This window comes from Thamnophis elegans, chromosome 14 (genome assembly GCF_009769535.1).
Source record: "Thamnophis elegans isolate rThaEle1 chromosome 14, rThaEle1.pri, whole genome shotgun sequence".
Taxonomy (NCBI): domain Eukaryota; kingdom Metazoa; phylum Chordata; class Lepidosauria; order Squamata; family Colubridae; genus Thamnophis; species Thamnophis elegans.
Window position 1 is genome coordinate 23,632,668 of NC_045554.1, and position 20,759 is coordinate 23,653,426.

At 45.6% G+C, this 20,759-nt stretch overlaps 1 protein-coding gene across 1 annotated transcript; it reads right to left on the minus strand.

Moving 5' to 3' along the window:
• Positions 1–501: 501 nt before the first annotated feature.
• Positions 502–20,707, minus strand: CCDC113 (coiled-coil domain containing 113). The gene is made up of 10 exons (XM_032230903.1): positions 20,336–20,707; positions 13,979–14,102; positions 10,792–10,953; positions 10,295–10,450; positions 8,315–8,395; positions 6,016–6,171; positions 5,568–5,675; positions 4,271–4,426; positions 1,792–1,893; positions 502–1,538 (listed from the first exon to the last, which is right to left on the minus strand). Exons 1-10 carry the CDS (start codon positions 20,605–20,607, stop codon positions 1,530–1,532), a joined length of 1,326 nt encoding a protein of 441 aa, XP_032086794.1. The 5' UTR covers positions 20,608–20,707; the 3' UTR covers positions 502–1,529.
• Between the last annotated feature and the right edge of the window lie 52 nt (positions 20,708–20,759).

A 20,759-nucleotide genomic window follows, 5' to 3' on the forward strand; every position in this document is an offset into this window, starting at 1 on the left:
GGTCTCCTGCTAGCAGGGGGTTGGACTAGAAGACTTCCAAGGTCCCTTTCAGCCCTGTGATTCTTATAGAAGCCAAGAACTACAGGACAGAAAGTCCTTGAATTTCTCTGCTCGGTGCTGTTGCCCTTCTTAGGGCAACCCTGGGAGCCGGAGGTTTTGGAGGTGCTATCTCTGGCGTCCGTTTGGATCCGATAGGATTAAGGCTGGTGTGACCCTGCTCACTGTCCAAAAGACCAGGAGGGAGGAGATGCAGCCCCCATTTTGCTTCTTCCATCCATGGTCTCCACCCTCTTCCTCCTCTGAAGGGCGCCATGTGGCTCCTCTGAAGCAGCTGAAGAGCCAGGGAGAGTAGCTAGAATCCTTTCATTTCTGATTGTGAACTCCTATTGAGTCCACTTGCATTTATTCTCAAACATTTGGCCAGGTATTTTCTTTGTGCAGGCTAAGAAAAAATTGGGTTATATATTTGTTTTCAATTGAACATTTCTTTATATTCTCATATTTTAGTTTCCCCCCCCCCCCATTTCAACCTGTTTAACTTACAACATGTAAATTTACAGAAGGCATCTCCTGCTAAAGATTTCTCACCATGAAACTTCACACAAGATTCTGGACACTTTTAGATGTTGCCTCCAACCTGTCACTTTCGTTTTGTTTTAGTGTTTCTCGCACAGAGAAGAAGCCTGTGCTGGAAAGTTCTGACCCAGGCAGCATCCTCTGACAATGGAGGACAATCCAAGTCCATCTTCCCATTCAGTCCTTCTCAGGTCTCTTCGCCCACTAAGCTGTTGGGGACCCAATTGATTGCTTCTCCCCAGGGCAGGCAGTTTGCGGCCGGTGGCTTGACTGCCTTTGCCCTTCATTTGGGTCCATGCAGTAGGCCCCTCCCTTGAAGTGCAAAAGACGGGTGAGAAGGAAAGAGGGCTGAGTTCTTGTACGGCCCTGAGATCCGATTCCTGTGGATGTGCACCTTGAATAGCTCTGATGCTACTTCTCCCTTCCCACTTTTTCTCAGGCTCTGGCAGGGAAATCCACCCAGCAAGCTGTCCATTGCAACTGCACTTCTGCTTGGTGCTTTTAGGGCCTCTCTTTGGAGAATGTCTGGCTTGAAGGTTTCTGTCCCCTTCCCCCACTTCCCAAAAGGCTCAATTTTAGCCCTGCACACGGGGAGTCTGGATGCATTACCACTCCTTTTATTCATTCTCATATTGCTGAGTGATTTGAATAAACTTCATAGCTCTGCAGTCAAGCAGGTCTATCATGATCTATTCATAACTTCAAACAGATCAGTTTCCGAACAGACTTTAAAAGCCAGTCTGCAGAGGAAGAAACAGAAGCCTTGAGGTCTGAGGCAGCATGGAGAAAGCCTCCCTCTTGGTGGCCTCCAGGGGCTTCGTGCCTATCCAAAACCTGCCTTGGTCTGGCGGGGGCGGGGGATCATCAGGAGGAAGGTCTGCATCAGGACGAAGAGGCCAGGGGTGCAGCAGAAGGCTTGCGAGTTTTCTCCTGCCCCCCTTTTCCTTATTTCTCTAGAGGCCCTGCGGAGAGAAGAAGCTGGGTGTGACTTTAGCTCAGCTGTGCAGCTCTACTGCCAAGCCCTTTCTTCAAAAGAAAGAAACTAGGCGGGGGGGGGGGGAGAAAATACCATGGGGTGGAGAGGTCAAACTAGAAAGAGAAATGGGGGGAGGCACCCAAGAGAGGTAATGGAAGGCCATAGAAGGCCCCGCTGTGCTGAGGGGCTCCTGGTTCCCCCCTCCCCATCAAAGGCCAGGTGAGGGTCCCCTTCCCCACCTCTGTTGCTTTGCGTCTCTCCTGTTCGGGCAGAAGCACCTGCAGCTGGTGACTGGCCATCTTCGCCTTGTGCCAAACATTGCGGTAGCTTTTCAAGGCCATCTGCGAGAGAGGAAAGAAGGTGTGGACAGGTGGTCTCTCCTCCTCTGGCCTGGAGGAAGGATAGAGCCCTCCCCTCCCCCAGGAACCTCCACTTCAGGGTGGGGGGAGGCTGATGTGGACTGACATGCATAGTTGAGATTTGCACAACACACTACCTGTGGTCTCACAAAATGGCTAGCAGATAAGCATGAAAATAATTGACCAGAATGTCGCTTGTTCTGCCTCTCCCATGGCCGAGTATTGCAGATACCCTTTTATTCTTCCCCAGCCATGGGACAATTTCCAAACAAAGCACAAGTTGCAGTGCCCACCATTTCTATTCTCTGAAAGAGCTGCAGGGGGGGGGGGGGGGAGAAGACAGTTGGAGTCTAAAGGAATACTTGGGAAGAGAGATGATCCTGCAGGTTGGCCCTCTCCTTTGCTGCATGCTAGTTTGGTGTACAGTAGTCCTCACTTAACGACCGGTCATTTAGCAACCATTCTGAGTTACAGCAGACTCCATCACGGTTGTTATTCAAGGGGCTACTTGTAGTGGTGAAGGTGCTGGCCTTGAAACCAGGGGACCATGAATTCTATTCCTGCCTTACTCATGAAAGCCAGCTGAGTGACTTTGAGCCAGTTTCACTATCACTACTTCCACCACTTCAACAATAACAGCATAATGATAATAAAAAGAAAAAGTCTGTTTCATTGATATTGCAATACTGGGTGATGCACGAATTGAAGAGAAACAACTAGAAAAAATAACCAAATACTGCGATCTGCAAATTGATCGATGGTGGAGGAAGAAACAAATGGTTGTATCAATAGTCATAGGAGCCGTGGAGCAACATCCCTTAAAGGGCTGCCTGGAGAAATGGAAATTCTGAACCTGAATGTCCCGACTTTGCAAAAAAATGCCTTACTCGGAACTGCCTATAAACTCAGACGTTACTTTAGCAGCTCTCAGGTCCTTGGTTTGGGCTTGAACTGTTAAGTTTTACCAGTCCCAAATGTGAATCGAATTGAAGATGAAATCAATAATAATAACAACAACAATGCCAACTTTCTACTTTATTACAAAAATGTCCTAAGGTAAAGTAAGGTCAAGTAAGCAGGGAAACCATTCAACCCCAGGGAAGCACATCATGAGGTAGGCTCCAGGTCTGGCTCAAGGAACCCTCTGCAAGGTGGGCAACCTCTCTCCCCTCTCAGCAATACAGGGCAGTCTCCCTGTCACAGCTGTTGTGGCCTATCAGCCACCGGGCCCCTCCAGCAGCCGAATCAGAGGAGGAGGAGGCGTGGGAGTCAGGGTCAGCATCAAGGCAACCTCAGCGCTCTGGGTGGGGGGGGGGAATGGAGCTGGCAGAGAGAGAGAGAGAGGCAGAAGCAGATCCTGGGCCATCCGTCAGCCCTCAGATGGAGAGTCAACAGCCCCCACGTCTGGAGGTGGCTGATGAGGAAGAGGAGGAACAACTGGGACCAGTGCCTGAAGAGAGAGGAGAGCAGTGGAAATCGTTGGGCCGGTCCTTGGGACAGAAGAGCCACCGCTGCTACCGAAGCCCCACCCTAGCTCTGGGGATAAAAGGCAGGCGGCAGAGATCAATAGATGTGGTAGACAACTATTCACCTTCCAGACAGATAGAATTGTTAGCCTGCGGTGAGAAAGAAGCTTTTTGCTGGGGCTGCTGGGGCTCCTCATAAAGGAATCTTTGAGTTCCCTTCAGAGGGTATGTCGTGTATGGGGAGCTGGGTCAGAATAAGGCCATACTTTGTGGCACAAGTGGCACACAGAGCAGAAGCTGAAGTAACAAGGAGGATGGCCCAAGAACCTGGTGCAGGTCCTTCTCACGGACAAATATTAATAGGTTCTTACAGAAGATTAAATACTATCTTGTCTTCATTTTTATTTCTCTTTTAGATCTCAAGCATCTGAGCACCTAATTTGGCAACTCTCATTCCAAGTCTCTTTCCTTCTTGCATCTGTCAATGTGGGAGGGTTTGTAGCGTGATGTCCATTCAAAGTAACCAGAAAATCAGCCATGTCCACTTCCACATGAACGCAAACAAACACCGTGGTCAGAACTTACCTACGCTTACTTTGTTACTGACCTCTTCTAATGCTTGGAAAGTTTAAAACAAAGGTTGCTCTGCAAACAGTGAAAAACAAGCGGCTGCTCATGGTTACCAACTAGGAAACACACACGGTCCTTCGTAACAAGAGAAGCTTAAGCACATTTACTGACGTGGTTTTCCCATGATCTTTAGAAATTCTCTACAATGATTGTTGGTTTTCTTCAACCGGATGCCCCAAAATGTCTTGTGGCACATCTTTTCCTATGAAGAATGTATCAGATGTGCTTCCATCCAAAAGTAACGTAAAAGGTCACAGCCCTACCTCTACAATTTCCACCTTCCTCTCCCAGATCCTGAGGCTGTTTTCTAGATCGTGAACAGCCACCTTCTCGTGAACGTAGTTGAGAACAGGAGGAACTTTGTATTCTGCCAGTTGTCGCCGTAGTTTTTTGTTCAGGGTCTCAGCCTTTACCCGTTCCTGTGAAAGAGACAAAGCGCCCTGGGAGGGATCCTGATCTTGGCCCTGACCTTTTGCCTACCATGGATCCACGTTAACTGGGACTCAGGATCTTTACAGCACAGGAAAAGGATTAAACCCACCCGCCCTTATCTTGTTGCTTCCTTAAATACTTTGAACAAATGACATTCATCGTGACACCTCATGAGTTCCTAGGAAAATCTACGGTTGGGGATCAGGGAATTCCAACACGGTCACCATTTCCATTTCCCGATTCTCTGTAGAGCAGTCTGAAAAAGCCCACCTGTCTTCCCTCCTGCCGACACAGAAATGCCGGGAACAAGGACTGAGAACGGCTGTCCTGCTCCAGGTGGCCTCTGTTCTTGCAAGCCCCCCCCCCTTGAAAAAACTGGAGCAGCTGCCCCAGGACAGGAAAGGAGGGCATGGGTATTCCCCCCTCATGGTGTGCTCAGGCGAGCAACCGAGCAAGAGAAGCCAAGCCCTCAAGGCCGCTTGTGGGTGGGGGCAACCGAGTTCTCTCCAGGGGCAGAATGGGCTACCCCAAGTCCCACAGGGCTCCAGGGCTCCCAGGTGGCAACTGGCTTTGGGGCCATTTTTCTCGCATCGTCTAAACCAGGAGGAAATCGGCCGAAGAGGCAGAGAATGGCAATCCGGGAAGGGAGCAGAAGTTCCCCAGGAGTCAGTAAACTGCTCTGTCTTCCGAGCGGGGAAAGCCGCGGCTTCTGTGGCTCAACAGGCACCGTGTCTCTTTAACTACAGGAGATCTGCTTTCTCATTATCCAAATTTGCCCTCTACGGTTTTTAACACTTTATTCCCACCCTGAAGCATCAAAGATGGCGAGGCCGTTCAGTCCAAGGATGACTCTTTTCATTTCCTGCCCAGGTTTTGGCACATATGGAGCTTTGGCTTGTTTGTTTTAATTTTAGGGCCTGGATTGGTCTATAATTTGATCCACACTGATTGAGATACCTGAGGAATCAACGGCAGCAGTTAAAGCAAGAGGGGAAAAAGTAAAACCACGGTAAAGGTTGGATCAGGTGGCTCGAAATGTCCCCTGGAGGTGACCTGCCTGCCTCCCCAGAGTGAACCAGCAGGTCTTTCTCTTCCTGGCCCCTGCTGGAGCCCCCCTCTTCCCCCTACCTCTTCCACAAGGACGGCCTCGCGCGCAATTTTCTCCAGGGACTCCTTCCTCTGCGCAATGTCTTTCACCAGGTAGGTAGCCATGGCTGTTGCATAGTGCAGCTTCCTCTAAAATAGAAGACGATCCAGAGGGAGGCATCACTGTCAAAGTACAGACAGGTGAACGTACCTTGGTTGGACAAAACCTCCCAAGACAGCCAAAATACGGGATGGATTCTGGTTGTTTGGGGAGGGAGGGCAGCCTTTCAGGTTTCCCGTTTCCTCCTTAGTGGTTCCCAGGAACACCCTTAGTGGTCTCCTATCCTCCACTGATCTCCCCCAGAGGACCGAGTGGGAGACCCAAGGTTCTCTTGAGGCTGAGCGACGAGGGTCCACATGTGATGCAGAGATAGGGTGATCTTTTCGGGACCCCGTCAGCAGCCCTCTGGGGATGACTCAATCGCCTGACCTTGTAGAAGTTGAGGATCTGCAGGGTGTTGCCAACAGTCAGTTTCAGCTGCAGTAAATCTTGGTTCCGTTCATCTATTTTCTCTAGGAACTGAGCATTCTCAATCTTGAGCTGCTGGAAATCGACCTCATGCAGCGCCTCTCCCAGCTCCTCCTTCTGCAAATCAGCCACAAATTTTGATAGACAGGTTCCCATTTGAAGCATTTCAGAGCCAGCCCAGCCTGACCAGGGACCTTTTGCTAGATCATTCTTTCATTCATGCTTCACTGCAGCAAAGCCATATTCAGACAAACACAGAGCGGCCTGAACTGCCAGAAGGGACTGAAAAACTCTGGCTGCCTGGACTGAGAAAAGCAAGAAAGTTTCTGGAGTGGGCTAAAAAGAAGGTGGGAGGAAAGTGCGGTGAGTGACAGCACAACTTTAAAGTGCAGACCCAAAAATGTGATGCAAATACGTTGCTCATCTGTCCTGCACCAAGTGAGGTTAGGGCCAGGTTAACTTAACTGTCCATTTTCACCCCACTCTATCATCAGCCAGAGTTGGTATTTGTTGGGTCACAGCACTACTCAAAATGTCTGCTACCGGTTCTCCAGAACCTGTCCGAAGCAACTGAATTTCACCCCTGGTCCTACTGAACTAAATAAAATCTTAGAGGTTTTGACTTCTGTTTGCAATTTGTTTCACAAAGCATTATTGGCATAATTAGAAAGTTATTGTCTGAACCTCTGCAGCTTTAGCCACAAATCCGTTGTTTTCCCAACCACAAAGCCTGCAAGAGACAGTTGGAGGATTTGGGTAATAGCTGAAGTCTGAATCTTCATTAAAAACTACTTTGGAATCACCCCAATTTAAAAAGCTAAACCTACATTTATTTCAATAGGCCACTGAAGAATATTGCTAACACAGAGTGTAGCGGAAGAGGCCCTTTGGGATAGGAGGACCCTCACTTGTATCTAGAAGAATGTCGAGGTTTTTGTCCTCTTCAAGTGAGACCTTTCCTGCCCTGCAGCCAGATGCCCAGGCCAGCAACCAAGCCTTTCCCACCTCTCAGCTGCTCTGAGCCATGGGGGGACAGGGGATGGGAGGGGGCAGGGGGGCATCTGAACAGCACTTGCTCTGACTTGGATTACTAGCTTCCTGCCTCAGTGGGGGAAAAGCCACCATTCTTTTGTGGGGAGGGGGCCTTTGAGGACACAGGATTTCAACGGGAAGCCCTCCCTTGTTTTCCTCTCCACTTTTGCCCAATCGGCAGGAACCCTTGGAAGAAGAAAATGACCAGGGCTTCAGCTGTCCTGCAGCCCAGAGCCAAAGGGCCACCAGGGATGGAAGGAAGGGGCGCTCCTCTTGCAACACACAGGGAGGGATTGCCTCACAGAGGCGGGTTGCAGAGCCTTTGTGCGCCAGAGACAGAAGCTCAGAATGGGAGGGGTGGTGGGAATGAAACATTGGCCGGAGGGAAGAAACTTGAGTCTGGGCCAGAAATGCAGTTTGAGAAAGCATCTCAGGCTGGGCCCTCCCTAGTTCTCAGGAAGAGAACGGGAGGAAAGGGAGGCACACCCAGGATGTCTCTGCAAGATTATAATAAACTAGGTTTAGTATTCATGACTTTGGTTTCCTAATCTGGTCTACCTCGAAGGGCTGACAATGTGCTGTGGGGGAAAGTAGAGGACACGCCCTCTCCAGCCTGGACGCGGGAGCTAATTCATCAGAAGGTTCCCTATAATGCTTGTGGGACAAGGGGTAGGGTAGATGGGAACTTTATGCTGGAATTATTTTTGAGGGGATTCTAATGCCTAGGATTTAAGCGGACCTGTTTTTGTCTAAAATTCACATTTTTATTGATAAGTTTTAAGAAAGAAAAATAAGAATTTAAAATGTTAGGGCGATGTCTAATTATATGTCACAAATTGGAATTCATCCATTTATGAAGAACTTCATCTTATCCATCTGGAACTCTAGTTAAAGCCGTAATTAAGTTCTGGGGCGAAAGGAATTCTCCCTCCAGAGCTGAAATTCTGGGTTGAAGGAAAATGTTCACCTCTGAAGCCAAAGGCCCAGAACGCCCACTTGCCCGATTCCATCATGGGTGAAGCTAGGCATTTATTTTAACACACGCACATCTTCTTTGGTTGGATTCCTCCTCTCCTGTTGTTTTCTTCCTCTTTTTCCCTCTCTGTGTGAGATTTCTAAAAGCATCTACTGTGTAAGTAAGGCTTTGTACCTTCGGGGTTTGTGTTGTTTCTACATTAGAGATAAAAAACTAAAGGCTTCAGCTGGCATCGTCAGGAATGGTCTGTACCTGCTTGAGTTGCATCTGCATCTTCTTCTTCTGAACTTTTAGAGAATCGTTTTTCAAATGGATTTTTTCCTTCATAACATCCTGAAAAATAAAGCAACCTGACTGATTTTTCAGACTTCTTCCTTTGGGAAGATCACTTCCCCTCCCATATTCAATCAAGACACACATGGTGTATCAGGGACCTGGGACAGATTTCCACAACCTGGTAAGGCAGAAAGCCATTTGTCCAGATTGGGGTTTGTGTAATCCATGAAGTTTAGGACTATGTCACACAAACTTTATATTGAGTTACGTTTCAATTAAGACAGCCCTGTAAAGGCACTACTGCTGGTTTGCTCATGAGCACGCTGTGTGCGCGCATTTGATGCGCACTGTGTGTGCATGCCAACTAAACAGCTTTCTGAAAGGGAAAAAAAGTTTTTACACTTGCAAACCTCCCTAAAATGGCCCGTTTTTGGCAAAAACAGTCCGTTTTTTTTGTCAAAAAAAAATTGCATTCATAGCCTTATGGAGGCTTATACAGTGCTGCTGGGGATGGGGGGGGGAACAGCCTGTTTTTCGCTAATTTCTGTCCACCCCAGCCCCCAGGAGCTGTCTGAAAGCCTCCATAAGGGTATGCACGGCCATTTTGGTGAAGGGGGCGGGGCTTCGGGAGGCAAAAAATGCTGTATTCGGTGTATAAGACGCAGCCAGAATTTCAGCCTCTTTTTAGAGTAAAAAAGGTGCTTCTTATACTCCAAAAAATATGGTAATTACAATGTCCTTATTTTCTATGAAATAAAAATATGTGAAACACCTTATATTTATTTATTTAATCTGGCCAGATAACTGGAATTCATAAACAGAAACCAGGTATGCCTTAGATGGTATTAGCCACAATACTCGGAGGAGGAGGAGGCACAGGATCAATGGAAAGGACATTCCTTATTCCAAGACAGATTGCTTCCATTGGCTCAGGGATTACTGCTTTGCAGAGTTTATAAATTTACATGTCAATTACTGCTCAAGAGCAGCATTCTCATTTTGGGAGGGTTTCAGGAACTTGAAGGAGTGATGTCTGTTCCTCAATTATTTGGGAGGCTTAAAGCACCCTGAAACCTCCAAGCCCAAACTTCTGACCTCCCTCAGTTTGGGTCCCTGAAAAGAATGATCATCCTTTCTCCACATTTTACGGCTCCTGTGAGAATTTCCCATCTCTCCATACTGTACAGGACTTGGAGGTAGTGAAGCTGTGACTACCATTAGGATACAGGTAAATCAGGAAGCAAGATGATATATTCTATTTATTTTGTTTTGTTGCTGTTATTGTTTAATCAACTTATATCCCCACTCGATTTACCAGCTGCAATTCTAGGAAGTTTAGATAGGATTAAGAAAACATGAAAAATAAAAAGAGAGAACAAAATACAACCAAGACCATTCACAGGGATAATCTCCCCTTAGTGGCACAGTGGTTAGAGTGCACTACTGCAGGCTACTTCTGCTGCCTGCTGACAGCCTGCAATTTGACAGTTCAAATCTCACCAGGCTCAAGGTTGACTCAGCCTTCCGTCCTTCCGAGGTGGGTAAAATGAGGACTCAGATTGTTAGGGGCAAGAGGCTGACTCTGTAAACCGCTTAGAGAGGGCTGTGAAGTACTGTGAAGCAGTATATAAGTACATATTCAATATATATTCAATAATGGAGGATCAAGTAGGCAGGGGATTTCCAAAATGGCAATTATATTTTTATGGAGCTTTATAAACTGATTTTTTTTTGGATGGAGGTCTAATAAAGGAACAATAATTCAATAATTCTCTGAAGGCAATGACAATTACAGATATCTAAATGTGTTTCATTGTTTGGCACATACCAAAGATCAGGAACACTGTAAGAATGCCAATGGGAAAAAAAAACCTTGTATGCACATTCACCAATGTCAATATAATTTATAAGAATAAAATGAGAATAACTGATTAACTGCCAACTTTCTCTACTGACCCTAGAACGAATCTGGTCCTCCATATATCGCAGCACCTTATCAGAGGCAATGACGCTCCCTTTCTTCTTAGTTATAGTTTTGACTATGTCTTTGTCAAACTCCATCATAGCTCTCTTAATTTCAACCAAGCGAATATCTGCTTCCTCTAGGATAGCCTGAAGAATTGAAATTATGTTGGAAATAAATACATGATATATTTCACTTATTTGCTGGGGGTGGGGGGAGGCCTTGAAGCTCAAGGTAGCCAAGCAAAGCAGACCCCCTTACATAGAAGCCACCACCACCAGCCACAGCCACAAAGAATACTCCCCTTGTTACAGCTCAGGGATGGGTGACAGCCTGCCCCACTCAAGATAGTAAAGTACAACTTCCTAGACCTGGTGACACAGACTGGGAAATACAGTCCAGTCCAGGGTTTCTCAACCTTGACAACTTTTGAGATTTGTGGACTTCAACTCCCAGAATTCCCCAGCAGCCATTCTAAGGAAAATGTTACCAGGTAATTCTGCAAGTTCCTTTCTGAGTTCTCCTTCATCAGCTGCAGATCTTCCTTGGTCTCTTCCAACTCCCGCTGCACCAGGTCACATTTCTGTTCCACCGTCAGGCATATCACACGATCCGTTGTGATTCGGGATTTCGACTTGCGCCTGCCCCGCGGCTACAATCCAAAGGCACGGTCCTGAGCCACCCTCCAGCAAAAGCCAAGTTTTGGGCATTTAGAATTTGCCAAACTAATTTTCAGATTTCCTTTTTCTGATTCAGTATTAACTTTCAGATTTGTTAAGAGACAGTGGGTGCAAATATGACTTAAGATCTCGCCATAAAACTTGAAAAATATTTTCAAATGTAAATATGGAAACAATTAAAATAACCCATTCAACAATTCCAGCAGCAGCATATTCTACACTGGGCCCAACAGGGAGGAATCTGAATTGACCACAGGGGTTAAATTTATCTACAGGAATACCTAAAATATGTCTTGCTGAGGATGGAAGGGAACAGGATAACCCAGTTAATGGGCTGAGCCCTATGTTGTTATGTACATATGTGCTTGTGAGCACCTCAACCCATCTGCTAGGCTCTGCATTCACTGTGACTCCCCAAATGTCTCCACAGCTTCCAAGTTCAACACATGAGTCACCAAAGCCAGGTTTTTTCCTCCGGATAGAGACGCAATTGCTTTCTCAGCTGAAGCCAATAGAATGCCTTCCTCGCCACAGATGTATCCAGGGCAGGGCTGTCAAACTCCCGGCCCAGGGGCTGGATGTGTCACATGCTGGCCACCCCCACCCATGGTTTAGCGAAGGGGGAATCCTGATACGTCACCTGATGATGCTGTGACAATGTGAGTTTGACACCCCTAATCTACAGCCTCCAGATCCTTAAGGAGAAAGCAACTCCTTCCAATAATTGGCATTTTCCCCAAATCCTGAAATACAGCCTCCTCCATTTTGAGACCACTGAGTTAATCACATCCATTTCCTTACATTCAGGAGACATTCATTAGCCATGGAGATGCCCAACTTTGAGTTCATCATAAAGGAGAAATATGGCTGTCTATTAGTTCCAGAGTTATGGATGAGCCTTCCAAGTAGCTAAATATTGATTATTTACATTTATATATAAATTTATATTATTATATTTATAGAGGATGCAAGACAATAAATAACCTTGAATACAGCAGAGAAAAATTCCCAAATGACTAAGCAGAATTTCTCCAGTATTATTTTCAGGAAATGAAGAGGCAGAACTATCATAAAGTGGAACCTCAACTGGTAGCTCCCTCAAGCATTCCAGCAAGAATTTAAAGCCAACAGCACCAAAAACCATAGAGTGTTCAAGATTAACAAAAAAAAATCACTATTTTTCTCCTCTCTATAAAGATATGGGTGACCAATGTTGTCTCCATGTCTAAATTCAGAATGAAAAGGATCGTGATAATCTACTTTATTTCCCTAAGTCTGGGTAAAATATAGGATACTGGACATTAAGCTGATACTTAAGATTAAAAGATGATTTTCTAAGCAACAATATCACTGATGCATCACTTAAAAAATAATGAAAATCCACCTGCAAAAAAGCAGCATTTTGGGAGAAACACAATAACTCAGATGAGTTATTTGGAGGGAGGGTCTTTTATAAACAAAGCCAGGGGGAGATCCAAAATACAAATGTGAACTTCTAAGCCATTCCTTTAAGTGCTTCATTGTGAATTTGATTCAAATAAACATTACTGGATGGATGTGAACATAATCAGAACTTGATGACACAATATTGGTCAAATTGGCTTGAATGCATGTGCTATTTTATTCCAAACAGAAGGTGCGGCTGCTCCATCACTGCAGACTTTTAAGAAAAGACTGGACAGCCACTTGTCTGGAATGATATAAGTTCTCCTGTTTGAACAGGGGGTGGACTAGAAGGCCTCCAAGGTCCCTTCAACTCTGTTATTGTTATGATGTTGTCACAATCCCACTTGTATTTTTTCCTTTCTGTTCTTCTGACCATTGCTACAGGCTTCAACATGAGTTGGGTGCTTAGCAGCCATTTAATCAAATGTTCAGGGGACTCTGATGTTCTATTTCTCACCCGGGTTACTCATAGGCAGCTGACCAGGTTGGAGAAATTTGGAATTGAGTAGGATTCATAAATCTCCCTGCCTGGACTCAGCTAATCCAGGCTCCATCCTTGCTGTGGAAAACGGCTGCAACAATCCGAACCTCACCAGGAACTGACAGTGTTGGACAAGGCATGGGGAATCCTCAGTTCAATCCACTCTCAGCTGCCTGTTGACAGTCCTAATTTTTCAGCCTGACTTTACTGGGCTGTTGTGGCCAAAAAAATCCCCAAAAGCAACACCCTTACATGCCACTCTGAGGCTGTGGAGGAATGGCAACTTGAATCTAGCAAGCATCGAAAGCGATCACTAGATTGTGTTTCCCAAAGGGTGGGGAATCCTTCAGAGGAGAGTAATGTGTTGCACAGCGTTTTTAGCAGCGCTCCAGAGCCATTTTAAAGCAAAGCAATGAGATAAGGGGAAACTGGCCCTCTCCATCTCCCCTGTTTTGCCAGAGGGACCTTTCCTGAGCTCCTCCCGGGCTTTTGGCTTGTGCCAGGCAGCCAAACCTGACTTCTGACCCTGCTCCACCCGCCCTGATCACCCGAGTTTGACAGATTTCATGATTTGCATAGTTGCAGGGGCAGGGCGGAGGGTGCTCCTAAATTTAGGCTACCATGAACAGGTTGGGATTGCACTGCTGAAATGCAGACTCTTGACTGCCATGGAGAAATTATATTGGAGTGAAAGTTTTGGAGGAAAGATTTAAGATAAGGCAAATCTTAACCCAAGTAAAACAATAAAAATAGAGCATTTCAGGGTGAATTGGCAAAGTAGATTTAATTGTGTGGAGGAGTAAAAAAGAAGGAAGGTAAGGGGACCCAAGTGTTAGATGAGAAATCAGCTAAACCAGGTTAGTAAAAATCTAATGGTTGCATTTGCACAATGTAGTTACTTTAGTTTTCATTTCAACAGTATTTTAAACCCTAAGACCTGTGTGAATGCGGCCCTTTGGGTTGAACAACAAAGACTATGGATACATTCAGTCACCAGTAAGCATGTGGTGCAATTCGGAAACCTATCCCATCACTAAAGTGGCAGCACTGTAAATTATTACATGGCTTACATATGGTGCTTGTCCCAAGTCCAGCGATGAACCGTGTCTTTCTCCTACCACGTCTTTTGGCTCCAATCTAGTGAAAAATTTCTCAAACATTTCTGTTTCAACTTTGAACATGGCGTTGGTGTGGCTGAAGACAGAGAGAAAAACTCAGTGAGTGAACTTAGAGGCATGTGGCTCATCCAGACATCACAAATGAAAAAAAAACGCCAGTAGCACTTGAGCAAATTCTGAGAAAGACAAATTCCTTTCCTCAATCCAGCCCTTTGAAGGGTTTTAGGCATGTAGACCACGGACAGACCACCTGTCAGATTAGGAGCAGCAATGTAAATCCTGGAATGGTCACCACTGGTGATTAGGTGACGCTGGGACACCGCAACCTCTCTAAATATATGCTAGTTGCCAGGCACATAAATTCTGACCACATGACTGTGGGGATGCTACGACTGTCATAAGTGTGAAGACCAGTCACCGCTATAGCAGCTCTGTAACTTTGAACAGTTCTTAAATGAATGGTCCATAAATCGAGGACTATATTCCATAATCAAAACCAAGCAGTACACTAATTCAAGTTACCTTCTATTTATCTCAACTTAGCTGAAAAGGAAAAAAAAAACCTTGGAGAATTCTGCTTTACCCACACCTGTTTTCTCCTCTTCAAGCAATCATTTCTCATCCATAGAATTAGAGCTTTGAATATCTAACCAGCTTCCTCTCATTTTATTGAGTTGCAACTCATAAGGTTCCTTGGAAATGGGCTGGGTGAGCTGAATTTTTGATCTAATGAATTCTGTGGCTGATCAGATCTTCTATCTTTAAAATGGTTAGGGACTTACGTGTTTTTATATTGGTTTTTAACCACTTTTTATTGGATTATTAGTCATAAGTGAGGTGGGTAGCCATACAATTTGAATAAATAATAACAATCATTCCTTGATTCTGGGAGCAAAATATGAAAGTTGGGCATCATTTTCAGAACAGAACTTGGCTTCAATGGGAGACAGCAGACTATAATATAAAAAACTGTCCCAATGTTGTTGTTGGTTGTGAAGTCCGACCCATCGCGACCCCGTGGACAACACTCCTCCAGGTCTTCCTGTTCTCTACTATCCTCTGGAGTCCATTTAAGTTCACGCCGACTGCTTCAGTGACTCCATCCAGCCACTTCATTCTCTGCCATCCCCTTCTTCTTTTGCCCTCAATCTTTCCCAGAATTAGATTCCCTCTCCAGTGAGTCCCTCCTTCTCATTAGGTGGCCTCCATTCTTTGGGGCTCAGCCTTTTCTATGGTCCAACCTTCACAGCCATCCATTGCAACTGAGAAAACCATAGCCTTGACTAGAGGCAGGGTGATGTCTCTGCTTTTTAGTATGCTGTAGAGAGTTGCCATAGCTTTCCTCCCCAGGAGCAAGTGTCTTTTAATTTCCTGGCTGCAGTCCCCATCTGCAGTGATCTCGGAGCCCAGGAAAATAAAATCTGTCACTACCTCCATTTCTTCCCCATCTATTTGCCAGGAATTGAGAGGGCCAGATGCCATGATCTTAGTTTTCTTAATGTTGAGTTTCAAGCGAACTTTTGCACTCTTCTTCTTCACCTGCATCAAGAGGCTCTTTAGTTCTTCACTTTCTGCCACTAGAATGGCATTATCTGCATATCTGAGGTTGTTGATATTTCTCCTGGCAATCTTAATTCCAATTTTTGATCCGTCTAGCCCAGCCTTTCTCATGATGTGCTCTGCATATAAGTTAAATAGGCAGGGTGACAGTATACAACCATGCCAGATTCCTTTCCTAAATTTGAACCACTCAATTATTACATGTCCAGTTCTCACTGTTGCTTCTTGACCTGCATATAGATTTCTCAAAAGATAAATAAGGTCATAAAGATGATCTCTTTAAGAACCTCACACAATCAAAGGCTTTAGCATAGCCAATGAAGCAGATCTTTTTCTGGAACTCCCTAGCTTTCTCCATGATCCAGTGTATGTTGGCAATTTGATCTCTAGTTCCTCTGCCTCTTTGAAATCCTGCCTGTACTTCTGGTAGTTCTCGATCCACATACTGCTGGAGCCCAGCTTTACTTTACTTTATTATCATTGTATATATATACATAGTTTACAAATACAGTGAAATTGACATAACACCCAGCTTGTAGGATTTTGAGCATAACTTTGCTAGCATGTGAAATGAGTGCAATGATGCGGTAGTTTGAACATTCTTTGGCATTGCCCTTCTTTGGAATTGGAATGTAGGCTGACCTTTTCCAATCCTGTGGCTCTTGTTGAGTTTTCAAAATTTACTGGCAAATTTGGTGTAACACTTTTACTTCATTGTCTTTTAAGATTTTGGATAGCTGAGCTGGAATACTGTCATCTTCACTGGCTTTGTTGTTGCTCAGATTTTCTAAAGCCCATTTGACTTCACATTCTAGGATGTCTGGCTCTAGTTCAGTGACCACCCCATTGTGGTTATCAGGGACGTTAAGCTCCTTCTTGTATAGTTCTTCTGTGTAATTTTGCCACCTCTTCTTAATCTCTTCCGCCTCTGTTGGTCCCTGCCATTTTGGTCCTTTATCATGCCCATCTTTCCATGAAAACTTCCCTTCATATCTCCAATTTTCTTGCAGAGATCTCTATTGTTTTCTTCTATTTCTTTGCACTGTTCATTTAAGAAGTCATTCTTATCTGTTCTAGCTATTCTCTGGAAGTCTACATTCAACTGGGTGTATCTTTCTCTTTCCCCCTTTCCTTTCGCTTCCCTTCTTTCCTCAGCTGTTTGCAAAGCTTCCTCAGACAGCCATTTTGCTTTCTTGCATTTATTTTTCTTTCAGATGGTTTTAGTTGCTACCTCTTGTACAATGTTGTGAACCTCTGTCTATAGTTGTTCAGGCACTCTGTCTATCAGATCTAATTCCTTAAATCTATTTGTCACCTCTACTGTATATTCACTAGGGATATGATTTAATTCATACCTGAGTGGCCAGTGCTTTTCCCTACTTCCTTCAATTTAAGCCCAAATTTTGCAACAACAAGCTCATGATCTAAGCCAGTCAGCTCCTGGTCTTGTTTTTACTGATCATATAGAGCTTCTCCATCTTTGGCTGCATCATATTCTCTTGACAAAATTCTATCAGCCTGTGCCCTGCTTTTTTGTACTCCAAGGCCAAACTCACCTGTTATTCTGGTTTCCTACTTTGGCTTCCTACTTTGGCATTCCAATCTCCCATGATGATAAGAACATCATTTTTGGTGTTCATTCTATAAGGATCTGTAGGTTTTCATAGAACCAGTCAATTCCATCCTCTTCAGCACCAATGGTTGGGGCATAGACTTGGACTGCTGTGATATCGAATGGTTTGCCTTGGATTCGAACTGAGATCATTCTGTCATTTTGGGGATTGTATCCCAGTATTGCTTTGTCCCAATGTTCCATGTAGAAATATTGATAATCTTTACGTGCATTTCTCTAATGTTTACTGTGAATGTCTTTTAAACAGATTAATCTTCACTGCAAGATGTTACATTTCAAAGAACTTTTTTCATTCTCTTGCCTTTTCTTTTTGTTCGTGGCCAAATGGGACTTGAAACATTCAAATGAGGCTACTCTCCATAAAATCCTAAGCAGACTCTACATCCCCTCTGCTGAGACTTTTTTATTGAACTATACCAAATTGATTAATAAATACGTCATCAGGTTACTGTCAATTCTTAGCAATCTGTTGGGTTACTGCAACTAAATTGTCCTCTGTCATGTTTCCAACTTCGGAATTTCAGTCTTCAGAGTGACTCATCTTCCTTCATGTTCTGTCCACCTCCTTTTCTTCTGCATTGGTGGTTGGAGCAGAAATATGAACAATCTTTACATTAAAGGGTTGTCTGCAAGTCTGACTTATATTATTCAGTCACTGATTGCATTGTATCCAAAAACTGTTCTTGCTGTATCCCTGGTAACTTTAAAGCAATGCTATTCTTTCAACATTTTTCATGTACCCAAGTTTGATTTTCTAAGTGTTTGATCCCAGCTGACTTCAGCTGATGCCTAAGATGTTAACTGGCAGTTGCTCCATATTTCACTGTTGAGCTTTTCCAAGCTCACGCTTCTTACACTCCATGTTCCCACTCTAATTCTCTCCCCATAGCTTCAGATTTCCCTTTTCCCCATGGCCACATCAACAACTAGCTTCCCAGAAGAGTTCAGTCTAGCCACATCACAAACATTAGTGCGAGCATTATCTGGCATTACCTCATCTATAGTTTCTACCCAAGTAGTTTTCTCACAGGGATGCTTTATTGAACATAAGCAGAATAACAGGGTTGGAAGGGACCTTGGAGGTCTTCTAGTCCAACTCTCTTCTCAAGAGACCTTATACCATTCCAGACAAGTGGCTGTCCAGTTTCTTCTTAAAAGCCTTCAGTGAGGGAGCACCCACAACTTCTGAAGGCAAGGGTTTCCACGTTAATTGTTCTCATTAGGAAATTTATCCTTAGTTCTAGGTTGCTTCTCTCCTTGATTAGTTTCCATCGTTTCTTGTTTTGCCTTTTTGATGCTTTGAAAAATGGGTTGAGCCTTCTTGTCTTTGTAGGAGGCTCTCATATTGGAACACTGCTATCATGTTCCGTCCTAGTCCTTCTTTTCACTAGACATATCCAATTCCTGCAACCATTCTTCATAAGTTTTAGCCTTCTTTGTTGCTCTTCTCTGTACTCTGTGGAGTCTCAACATTTTTTATATGTTGCGTTGACCAAAACTGGATACATTATTCTAAATGTGGTCTCACCAAGGCCTTATAAAGTGGTACTAACATGTCACATGATTTTGATTCTATCTCTGTTAATGCAACCTAGGATTGTATTAGCTTTTTTGGCAGCTGCAGCACACTGCTGGCTCATATTTAGGTGACTGTGCACAAGGACTCCAAAATCCTTTTCAGTTACCACTATTGAGCTAAGTTTCACCTAATCTTTACCTATATGTTTTTTCTTGCCTATGTGTAAAACCTTATTTTTCTCTACATTGAATTTCATTTTGCTAGACAGAGCCCAGTATTCAAATCTGTCAAGATCCTTCTGGATCTTGAATATATCTTCTGGGGTGTTGGCTATCCCAGCCAGCTTTGTGTCATCTGCAAATTTGATGCGTTCCTCTTCTATTCCCTCATCTAAGTCATTTATAAAGACATTTGGAACCTTGTGGTACCCCATTGCTTATTTTCCTCCATGTAGATGTCGTACCATTAAGGACTACTTGTTGAGTACAGTTTATCAGCCAGTTACAAATCCATCTGGTGGTGATACTGTCTATCCCACATTTTTCTACTTTGCCAAATGCCTTAATGAAATCTAAGTATACTATGTCCACAGCATTTTGCTGGTCCACTAATGTAGTCATTTTGTCAAAGAATGTGTTAAGATTTGTTTGGTATGATTTATTTTTGACAAACCATATTGGCTACTGGTTATAACCTTGCTTCTTTCTAGGTATTTGCAGATCTGTTGCTTGATTATGTTTTCAAAGGTCTTCCCAAGTATTGATGTCAGGCTGATAGATCTTATAGTTTCTTGCATTTGTTTCCCCTGCTGTTTTTCTTTTTCTTTTTGATGATGGGAACCCCAGCAGCTCTTTTCCAGTCCTCAGGTAATTCCCAGGTGCTCCAGGATCAGTGGTGGGTTCCGGATCCCAGGCCCGGCGGCATCCACATGGACGTGCACATCTTAGCGTCTCCGCAAGCCTCTGTGACGCTTCAGCTGCTCAGCAGTGTCATGCAGGCGCTGTACTCACCATGCGCGTTCGCGGAAGCGCCGAAGACTTAAAAGACCAGTAAGGAGCTCAGGTGGGTGGGTGGGCCCTCCGGAGCACTGTACCGGAATGGTATCCGGTGCTCCAGGCAGGCTCCGGTACGGGGTATACCACCTGCAACCCACCACTGTCCAGGATCCTTGAAATATATGGGGTGCAATGGTTCTGAGATAACACCTGCCAGTTCCTTCAGTCTTCTGGGAACTAACCCATCAGGTCCCGGTGATTTGAATTCATCTGGAGTGCTAGATCCTGACCTTCCCCACTTTCTGCACTATGATTGACGCTCCTTTTTCCCTCGCCCCGGCTCCTGAAACGGCTGCTGCCCAGCAGAGGAGCCTGTAGCAGGGCAGCCAGGGCAGCCTTCACACCTTGAGGGGGGAGATGCTGGGACTCCCTCGCCCCACCCAAGAACACGTCCCCCAGGGGGCTCGGAGGGCTCGAGCAGGGAGCGGCCGTGGCTCTAACGAGCTCCAGTTCGAGCAAAGGCGGCCTCGCGCTCCCCTTTCTCGGCGGCGTCCGGGCACCGACCGAGCCGCCCCTTTCTCCCCTGCCAGCGGCGGCCGCACCTGTTCTCCTCCACCAGGGCCAGCAGCTGCTCGGTCGAGAGCTGGGCCAGCTCCACCTGCAGTTCCTCGGCCCCCTCGTGCGACTCGCCCGTGTGGACGCTGTCGCGCTCCGACTCCTCGTCCGCCAGGACGGTGCCCGAGACGCGGCCCATGCCGGCCGGCCAGCAAACCGCCTCCCCCTGCCCGCCGCAGGACGCCAAACGCCCCTCCGCGCCCAGCAGACGCAGCAGGGGCCGCGCCGCCGAGGGCGCCCTCTCCCCGAGGGCCTCCATGCTGCCGCCGCTCTCGTCCGCGGGGAACGGGCCGCGGGAGCGCCTCTCCTGCCGGACGTCGGGGGCCGGGCTGGCAACCGGCGGAGCCCAACAGCCACTCGCCCGCCCCGGCCCGAAGGAGCGCGAGAGGCTCGCCGACTACGACTCCCGTC